The sequence below is a fragment of the Etheostoma cragini genome, chromosome 14 (assembly GCF_013103735.1).
Source record: "Etheostoma cragini isolate CJK2018 chromosome 14, CSU_Ecrag_1.0, whole genome shotgun sequence".
In the NCBI taxonomy this organism is placed as follows: Eukaryota; Metazoa; Chordata; class Actinopteri; order Perciformes; family Percidae; genus Etheostoma; species Etheostoma cragini.
Window position 1 is genome coordinate 20,229,979 of NC_048420.1, and position 9,514 is coordinate 20,239,492.

At 37.6% G+C, this 9,514-nt stretch overlaps 1 protein-coding gene across 1 annotated transcript in view; it reads left to right on the plus strand.

The window, feature by feature from the left end:
- LOC117957191 (fibrocystin-L-like) overlaps nucleotides 1-9,514 on the plus strand; it is a 76,605-nt gene that overhangs the window by 34,800 nt on the left and 32,291 nt on the right. Inside the window, exons 3-23 of the mRNA XM_034892786.1 lie at nucleotides 13-157; nucleotides 249-366; nucleotides 484-541; nucleotides 645-738; nucleotides 1,107-1,160; nucleotides 1,299-1,372; nucleotides 1,472-1,514; nucleotides 1,755-1,825; nucleotides 1,919-2,029; nucleotides 3,065-3,157; nucleotides 5,105-5,370; nucleotides 5,546-5,601; nucleotides 5,711-5,870; nucleotides 7,147-7,282; nucleotides 7,442-7,585; nucleotides 7,695-7,849; nucleotides 8,018-8,128; nucleotides 8,419-8,565; nucleotides 8,736-8,860; nucleotides 8,954-9,117; nucleotides 9,362-9,507. Coding sequence (XP_034748677.1) covers nucleotides 13-157; nucleotides 249-366; nucleotides 484-541; nucleotides 645-738; nucleotides 1,107-1,160; nucleotides 1,299-1,372; nucleotides 1,472-1,514; nucleotides 1,755-1,825; nucleotides 1,919-2,029; nucleotides 3,065-3,157; nucleotides 5,105-5,370; nucleotides 5,546-5,601; nucleotides 5,711-5,870; nucleotides 7,147-7,282; nucleotides 7,442-7,585; nucleotides 7,695-7,849; nucleotides 8,018-8,128; nucleotides 8,419-8,565; nucleotides 8,736-8,860; nucleotides 8,954-9,117; nucleotides 9,362-9,507 — 2,471 coding nt within the window. The remainder of the gene's footprint in view (nucleotides 1-12; nucleotides 158-248; nucleotides 367-483; nucleotides 542-644; nucleotides 739-1,106; nucleotides 1,161-1,298; nucleotides 1,373-1,471; nucleotides 1,515-1,754; nucleotides 1,826-1,918; nucleotides 2,030-3,064; nucleotides 3,158-5,104; nucleotides 5,371-5,545; nucleotides 5,602-5,710; nucleotides 5,871-7,146; nucleotides 7,283-7,441; nucleotides 7,586-7,694; nucleotides 7,850-8,017; nucleotides 8,129-8,418; nucleotides 8,566-8,735; nucleotides 8,861-8,953; nucleotides 9,118-9,361; nucleotides 9,508-9,514) is intronic.

Here is a 9,514-nt window from a genome sequence, read left to right on the forward strand (position 1 = left end):
ATCTTTTCCCAGGTTTTGCCCAGGAGAAACAGTTCCAGCTGAATCCAAAAGATGACACATTTGGCAACCGTGTGACCCTGGTGTCAGATACCCTGTCGGTCCCCTGTGATGTGGAGAGAGACTCAACACACGGCAACCAGATCATGTGTTACACCAGGTAGCCTGTGGGCCGAGTGGACTCTTAATTGAATATACACAAGTCCCTTTATGTGTATTTCTATCTAAAATGATTAATTTGTCCATCACAGAGCCATGCCAGCAGGTCAGTACATGGTCCGTGTCAGTGTGGATGGTGTTTCCATTCCTGACAGTAATTTGTGCCGCGCGTGGTACTACTACTACTACTACTATTATTGCAGCTTCTATGTAAGTTTGCAGCTAATGCAACACAAGACACCTTCATTTACAAGTTATTTGATACAGCAGTCAATTTTGGATAGGTTTCTAACAGTATTTTTCCATTGTTAATTTAACTTTTCTTAGCCTGACTGGAGCTACACGCCTACTATCTCCTCTCTGAGTCCAGTCAGTGGTCCCCCAGGTACCGTTCTTTATTTCTATAGCATGCACTTAATTTACAGTTCATTTACAGACTTAGAGTCCAATTTGAACTTTATGTTGAACACCCTTCAAAATCACTGTAGGCACCTTGGTGACACTGCGAGGACGTATCATCACCGATGTGTATGGAAGCAACACTGCCACAAGCTCCAATGGCCTCAATGTCAGATTTGTGAGGTATTAAAATAAAATAAAAACAGATACATTCACAAAGCATTCTTTCCCACCCAAGCATAAAATTTTTTACATGAGGGACATTTCTAACAGCTGTTTGATAAGATCCTGTCGATGTCCTGTAAATGAAGACAGACTGATCCACTAATAAAAGCTAAAGAAACTGGTCTGACATTTTTTAAAGATATTTGTTTGCATTGAAAAAAGTTGAAATGATCAACCCACTGAGATTTAGTCACTTGCTTTATGAAAATGTAAGACTAAGTCACAGAAGTATATTTGCTTGCTTGTTAAATACCAGTTTAATGTATATCTAGGTATATTTTAAATATAAACTGTATATTCTAATAAATAAATCTTGTTTATTGCAGAGCCTACATGGGAGGGATGCCATGCGAGCTGCTTAAACCAGAGTCAGATGAACTGTAAGTGTTTTTTTATTAAATCACAGTAAAAACACAGCAAAATGCAATTTATAAATATGTTGAAGTTAAAATGATGTTCAATAAAACTAATTTAATACTAGGAAAAACGTAATTAAAGTATTACTTTATTTTCTAAAGATATGGCCTACGACTGGACTATAAATACTCTCAGTGGGGTACCATGAGCTGCAAAATGACGGGGACGTATGTTGGTAAGCTGGGTTTGTTCATTATTACAGCTGCTTTAAAATAAGGTCAATTTTGAACCTTTGAAAAGTGTCTTTTAATAATTGTATTTTATTTTCCAACAGGGCATCACAACTTGAGTTACATTCTTGATGGTGAATACGGAAGGTAAAGCATTATTAAAACTTTTGATTTATTTTTAATTGCATTTATTTACATTTTAATGTCAGTTTAAAGATTTAAACCACAGGGTTTATTCAACCTTTTAAAGTGCAGCTAGATAAACGTGCGTAGATATTAGTCTCCTGAAGAGTTTGACTTCTCTGTGATAAACTGTTTTACTCAACAATAATGTTATATTATGAACAACTGTAACAATAATCATTAATTAATCTTGAAAATCCTCAGGAGTTTCTCAGAAAAGAACCTGTACAGGGTTTCAGCTTTGGGCAAGCTCTCCATGTTTCAGACCTTCGCAGGTACGTTAAAATAAAATACATTTGTTCAAAATAAAGTACTTCCTCTGTAGTATTTATTCCTATTACAGTGAAATGTTTATGTCTCCTGATCAGAAGTGACAGGAGTCTCCCCATCCATGGGCAGTGTCCTGGGTGGAACCCTGTTGACCATCTACGGCCGCTTCTTTGACCAAACCGATCGGCCAGCACGTGTTCTTGTTGGAGGTAATCAGACAGAAACTCACCAGCTGTAGCCAGTTTATAATACCATGACAACTTTTGTGATGTTGTTTCAACACAGTACAAAATGTTAGGCATGTTCAACAGATGAATGTTGTGCATCTTTCCAAAACAAAACCTGACACGTTGTAGGGGCCTCAAAGCGTGCGATGGTGATAATCCTTTTTAAGACAAACAGACCATGCACATATTTTAGACACGAAAAACAAACGAAAACCATAGAGGTGTCACATGGCAGAGATAAGAATTTCCTGAAAGCTTAGACGAGCTGTCTTTCAAAAGTCAGAGTACGTGACACAATAATCATCAAAATTAAATCGGTATTCTTCCACATTTTTACATTGTAACATGATGAACTTTGGTAATTTCAAGGGCTTAATGTGCAGGACATGTAAATGAATATAAACCATATGCAGAATGCGGAACATACATTATTAATATAACTATTTAGATAATTTACCTCAGATTTTTCAGACCTTCATGTCCACAATAAGATTTATAAATTACTGAGAACATGAACTGTAAACGACTAGATAAATCAAATTACTAATAATCAGATAGTCCATCAGGGCTTTGCTTCCACAGTTTAAAGTTAGACAATTTAAAAAACATCCAAGTAAAACAATTTAGGGATTTCTTCAAATTTGGCACAACAATAAACAATTGGATGTGGTGCATCTCCATAAAACAAAACCTGACACGTTGTAGGGCCCTTGAGTTGTCGATGGTGATAATTCTTTTCAACACAAACAGAACATGCACATATTTTAAGACACATTAAACAAAAGAAAACCACAGAGTTGACACATGACAGAGATATGAATTTTCTGAAAGCTTAGAGGCCATACAGACCATGAAAATAAGATGTCATGAGTCAGTTAGCATGTTGGGTTACATTAAGTGTTTGAAAGTTTCCTCTCAAATCCCTGCTCTTTGACACAATAATCATCTAAATTAAATCAGTATTTCAAAGTTTTTTGTATTTTTGTGAGTTGCTTGTAATCACAGATTTTTCTTCAGGCCTTCCTTGTGAAATCCAGAGTGTGTCAGATGACAGAATTACTTGCAGAACTGCCAAACAAGAGCTGAACAACAATGCTACAGTCTACCCAGGTGAGGACATGGTTGAACAATCTAACCGGTGTTCTTTGATTTGATGAGGAAGGAGAGAGGCTAGAGTTTCAATGGAGAATTAACAAAGGGTTAAATGAAACAGCTTAATGAAAATTAAATGACAAGGACAATGAAACACAAAACATAATAACACTGCAGCCGACAGCGGACTTGATCCATGCTTCTCCCTGATGGAGTCACATGAGATCAGTCCTGAATATTTCTAAATGACAAATGTTTATTCCCTAGAGTTGAGGTTGGTTCATCAAGTGAAAACTCTCTATTCAAACACCTATTTTCAAACTACCTGAATACACATTCTTTATTCCAATTAAGTCTAAACCAGCAGGGACGGCTCCCAAAGGCTGGGACAGGAGTTACCTTTCCTGTGGAAAAGCCTCATGTATGCTAAATAAATATATATATATATATATATAATTATATATACCAATTCTTTAGAGACAGAGGAAGAAGGTGAGAGCTTGACCTCTTCACAGAGACGAAGAATGAGAATGAATGCATATTTTCCTAACCTGGCTAAAGCATACAATACATAAACAGAGATACATTGTTTCAAAACATTGTTTTTATCTTTTTAAAAATCAACACACACCAGTGGCGATTTCTTTAAGACTGCAAGGGAAGCTCAGCTTCTCCTAAAGTGTCAAAAATGAATGGTCAAATATGTACTATTGTGTTAACATTTTATTGACAAACAATGCGTTAGAACACGTTCATCTCGAAGACAAGTTTGTTCAGAATCAGCTGACTTAAAATTCCTTCTCATACATTCCCGTAGCGTCACAGTGCATTTCCCTGAAGCCTAGCTGGGACTGCCCAATGTGAGGAGAGGGCAGATTTGAGTTGTGCAAGCAGATGTAAACGGTTTACCCAATGAGAGTCAAGTCAGACCGGCTTTGGTCAAGTGCAGATGTTAGTTGCGCATGCTCAGATTTAAATGGTTTACAACATAATTGTCATACTGAAATTTGTAAAATCCATGAAATAATAAACCTTTCTTATTACAAACAATAACAAGATGGGAATCATTTCAAAGACGTTTTAGCTCTCTAGCTATGATTGTTTGATTGCTAATGTTAGCTCAAAATGCCATTCCAGTGACAGCCTTTGTTGTGTTTGATTGCTAGTTTGTAGCTAAGCTAGCAGTCACTTCAAAAACGTTTTAGCTATCTATGATTGTTTGATTGCTAACGGTAGCTCAAACGCCATTCAACTGACAGCGTTTGTTATGTTTGATTGCTAACTTGTAACCAATAGTGAACCAACTTTGTTTAGTAGTTCCATTTTTATTCTATTGACATTACAGAAGTCTCTCATTAGGATCTTATATGCTACTTGTTGCAAAATGACGCAGGCGCGACTCAAATCTGCACTTGCCTCACACTGGGCACTGACAGTAGCATCCAATTGAACAGTTTTTTTTAAGTGCATTGAAACTAGACTGTCTTGAGATAAATGTTGCGGTTAAGTCCCGCCCACGGAGCGTCTCTGGGGGTCAATAGAGGACTGGCCTGGACTCTGGGCTTCAGCATGATGATTGGAGGGTCTGTCAAAAGCAGATGTACTAGTGGCTATGCCTCTTTATGAAACCATCTCACGGATATTGTAAATTATTATTATAATTATAATATATTATAATTATTTTATAATATATATTATTATATATTGTTATAATATTGTAAATAAATTTATATAACCATTTTTATGATGTTGGCAGAAAATGAGCTTCCCCTCTTTGAAAGACCAGCAGTCGCCATTGGGACACACCTGCATAAAGTTATTCAGTTTATTATCATAAATGTCAAAGAAAAGCGGCAAATTTTCACATTTGATCAGCTGAAATCAATGAATGTTTAGTGTTTTTGCTTAATCCTACTAATCCGACGCCTACATCCGTTTTCATTTTGGCACATTTTCTAAATCCAGGTGGAAGAGGCTTGAAGATGGAGGTGTGGAACAACACAATATCTTCATACCTGACGGACATTTGGCGCTACAATTGGAACACAACTGGATACTGGACACAGTGGATTGACTCCATGCCCTACGTCTTAGCTTTGGAAAATAATTATTTGAGATCACGATCCAGGGGCTTCCTTGTCCCTCCATCCAGCGCCAACTACACAATATACCTCCAATGTTATTACCAATGTGAGCTCTACCTCAGCAACTCCAGTCGCCCAGAAGAAATGGTATGAGCAGAGGGTTTGGTTCAACTTGAATCAGACCTGTTTTCATCTATGTTCTCAAAAGAAAGCACGCTATATATTTGAAGCAATCAAAGATACTAAGGTAATTTAGATTTATTGTTTTGTGAGAAAATCCCTTTTTCTTCCTTGCTTGTTTTTTTTACAATCTCTGCTTCAGGTTAGAGTTGCATACCAGGGAGGTTTTGCTACATTGGCTCTGGAGGAAGGAAAACCGTAAGTACATGACTCTAATGGCTCTTGAAATTTAAACCACACCATATTCACTTTAGCTGTGAACTTAGTTTTTTCCTTGCAAAAAATTCAAAAACTATTTTTCTTGTAGCTACTACATTGAAATTCTTCATCAAGGATATGGCAGTGCAGCTAGTGTCAACCTTGCCATTTTCCAAGGGGACAGTTCCTTTACAGAAGACAAGGCAGACGGAGCTGTCAATGAGGTTCAGGATATAGAGGTTAAATATGACGTGTTCGATGAGGAACAGGTATGTAGTTGCAAACCTGTAGTTTATTTCTCTTAAACACAACACATCCCAGATTATCTATTCACCGCCCCTTAAAGGTGCAGTAGGTAGGACTTATGAAACTAACTTTCTAACCTTAACTGAACCTATGTTCGAGTAGAACTACACAAAGCAGATCATTTAAAAAGAAATCTCAGCTCCTCTGGCACCACCTACAGCTTGTAGTGCGAATTGCAAAAATCCAGAGCTCCCTGTTCAGCTGCAATCAGGGCCACGGGGATAGTCTGACTGCACGTCAATCATTCCTCATGCACACACATTCATTATCCCTTGTGGGGGAATGGGCTTAGGAGACCGTTTTGGGCTTTAGCAGAAAGGGGGAGGAACTGAAAAGTTGTCAATGTTTAAATTTTTTGGCTAAGTCCTGGATCTTTAATACCCTACCTACAGCACCTTTAAAAGAATGGACACACATTTTCTTGTCGAGTCAGATGAGAAAATCGACACCACTCCCTCACTGTATCTGTTCATTTGCTCAATATCAAGCTACAGCCAGAATACTGGTAGCTTAGCACAGCATGACTGGAAAAAGGAGGAATGCTAGCTGGCTCTATCCAAGAAAGTCACTGATCCTGATCAGGAAATAGCGCAGCACATAAATAGTTAATTAGTGAGCTGTTGGTACTGTACGTGTAGCATTTTAACAGAGCTAGTTAGCTGTTTGCTTGTTTTTTTTTAGGCTTTATGCTAAGCTAACATGGTCACCTAGCTCCAGCCTATTAAATTGTTATTTCAGTGACATCAATCTTCTCATTTATTGGTCAATAAGAAAGCTAATAAGCATTCTTCCCAAAATGTTGAAATAAACAAAACTGATTGTATTTTACACCTCTCTATTTTCATTTTTTATTATTACTAAGTAATAGAGTACACTAAAATTAATTTGTATACTATTTTAAATTCACCTGTAAACATTTTTGTTAAAAGCGAGTAATGACCATTTACTATTAACTGGTTTCTGTCAGTCATCTAATAAGTTTCCATTTCTGTTTTTTGGAAGCAGAGATACTGATGTCTTTAGTGACAGCAATACCTCCACACCTTACTGCATTTAAGTGAATCTGTTGGAAATCACTAAATGAGATAAAAGTATTTGTAGCAGGTTGAGGGAAGGGTGGTACCACAAAGTGTACATTATCATCCTTTTCTGTAGGAATCACTTTTCTGCATGAGACTTCCGTGTCCACTTCTTTTCCACCTCTGTACTTCACCTTTGCATATTATTCCTGTAACCCAGGTGGTAACCTTTGAATCCTGGCCCAGAAATGTCTCTTCAGTTAAAGAGGTCCAGAGGGTTACCGTTAGCAGCAGCTGTGAAAGCTATCTCTGTGAGAGTACCTTCTTCAGCCTCGGCTACGGAGATGCAATGACAGGTAATTTGTTTTACAATAGATTCTTTTTTTTTTAAACTGCATATGTTTAGCATTATAGCCACAAAAGGGAAACCCTAACCCTAATGCAACCGCAATACAGCATAAACCCGACATTATCTTTAATCATCAATCATCATCCTCGCTTTTTTCATTTTTTAGGACCAATTCCAGTCAGTGCCACAGCAGCTATAGTGGAAGCATCCTTGAACAGCCTTTGGTCCATCAAACCCGACAAAGTCCAGGTCACCAAAGAGGTCGTTAGCCAAGAGTCTCACTATAACGTCACATTTGATTCTGACAGAGGTATGATGAGACAGACAAGTAGCTAGTGGTACCTCATTGTATTTGTAGTTTTCCAGCCAAAGAGCAATAAATAAATAAGTTGATCATCTACATTTTTCTTTGACTAAAGGGGATTTCAAACCTCTTCAATGGGAGGTTTTTGGCTTCGACACTAACATCACTGTTGCTGAGGTAACAAAAGGGAGAAGCAACATGAAGACCTTCACTCTGTTCTGGGGGGGAATCCCGACAAAGCCCATTGCCTTCGATGCATCTGAGTCAGAGGTCTGTTGTGTCTCCTTTGGTGTGATTCAGTGTAAATCGGACTAATTCTATACTAATTACTTAATGAAAAAAAAAAAATATATATATATATATAATTTCATTTAATTTCATTTCCTAATATTTGAGGAAGCAGCAATACTAACATCCAGCGTGTGTGATTGTGAACAGGTGCTGTCAGCTCTGAAGGACATGATGAAACCTGAGTGTCCTGCTGAGATCCTGACCACTGAAGGGACTAATGTGAAATACTTCAAAGACTTTGAAAATGACCACTATCAGGTCAGTAAGAACAAAAAAATGACATATTTTTTACTGACTTGAGTCTGTACTCATAAAAGTGAGCGAGACAACAGAAATTTTATATGGAGACACACATGTGTATGTTGAGTTCATAAATTGAAATACTAACAAATAAAAGCATTTCCTGTGTCCATGCTGTTCAAAACTGACTTATTTAATAGATACTATTACACTAATTTTACATCTTTGAATTACCTGACAGACAATGACTCCTTGGACATCATCTGATTTTGAATTCTCACAGTTTTCTGATTTCTTGCACTCACCAGTTTAATAGTGCTGAGAAAGGGACTCCAGTGAAAGACGCTTTCTGTGGCCTGTGGTCGCTAAAGAACGCAGAGGTTCTTTTCAAGGATAGTTACACCAAAGAGTCTGGTGGGAGCTACGGACCAGTTGCTTTGGACAAGTTTCCCACGGTAAAACACACAACTGCTTTTTTTATTGTTCATTTTGTAAAGCTGGCTAGAAATCATACCGTAATTAATGCAATCAAGAAAGTGTTTGAAAAAATCCGCTAAAACATACTGTTAATTACATTGTTGCTCATACTGTCTCTACTGTATGTTTTCCGTTCCTTTTCCTGTAGCTTTGCTTTGCATACAAGGGAATGTTGAATGATGAAGTTGGAATGAAGTTCACTTACCTCGACAGCCAAGGCAAAAACCAGACAAATGCCACAAAGATCAGCACTCTGTTCACCAAGGGCCAAGGGTCAGTAAATACCTCAAAGTCCTTTTAATGTGTCAAATATATGCAAATTTCTTAGTAGAGTTTTTGCTTACAAAGGTGATCCTTTATTGACAGATGGAGTTACAAATGCATGGATCTACAGAGTTCCCTGCAGACAGAATTCATAGGAAGCAGTTACAGTCTGCAGGAGTTTTACCTCTACAAAGACAACTCTGGTGCAGATTTCTATGTGGATGCTGTTTACATCGGAAAGACACCCACCACAGATGATGAAACTGGTAAACAGCTTGTTAGTAGTTTTGATTTTGGGTTGCCATGATTTAATTTCAAACCCAACTGTTGTTCAGAAGTGCAATCAGACTATATTTAAATATTTTTCTGCATATTGTTTTGAACAATTCAACAGTGTAGAGCATTGTATTAAATTGTATGTAACAGTAGGACTGTGCAGATGCTGCTCAGTAATACTTAGAGTTCGATGGTCAGCAGCTTATTATATTCCTTTGCATTGTTTTATTACAGTTGTTCCCCTGAAGAGAAGGCCTCCACTGTTTGAAAGCTCAGGTCGTTCTTTCGAGATGATTGCTGTTAGCAAAACCTCATCATCTGCTTCACAGATCAGCTACACGATCAAAGCCAAACCACTTGAATGTGCCTTTGATTTCCCACTGATAG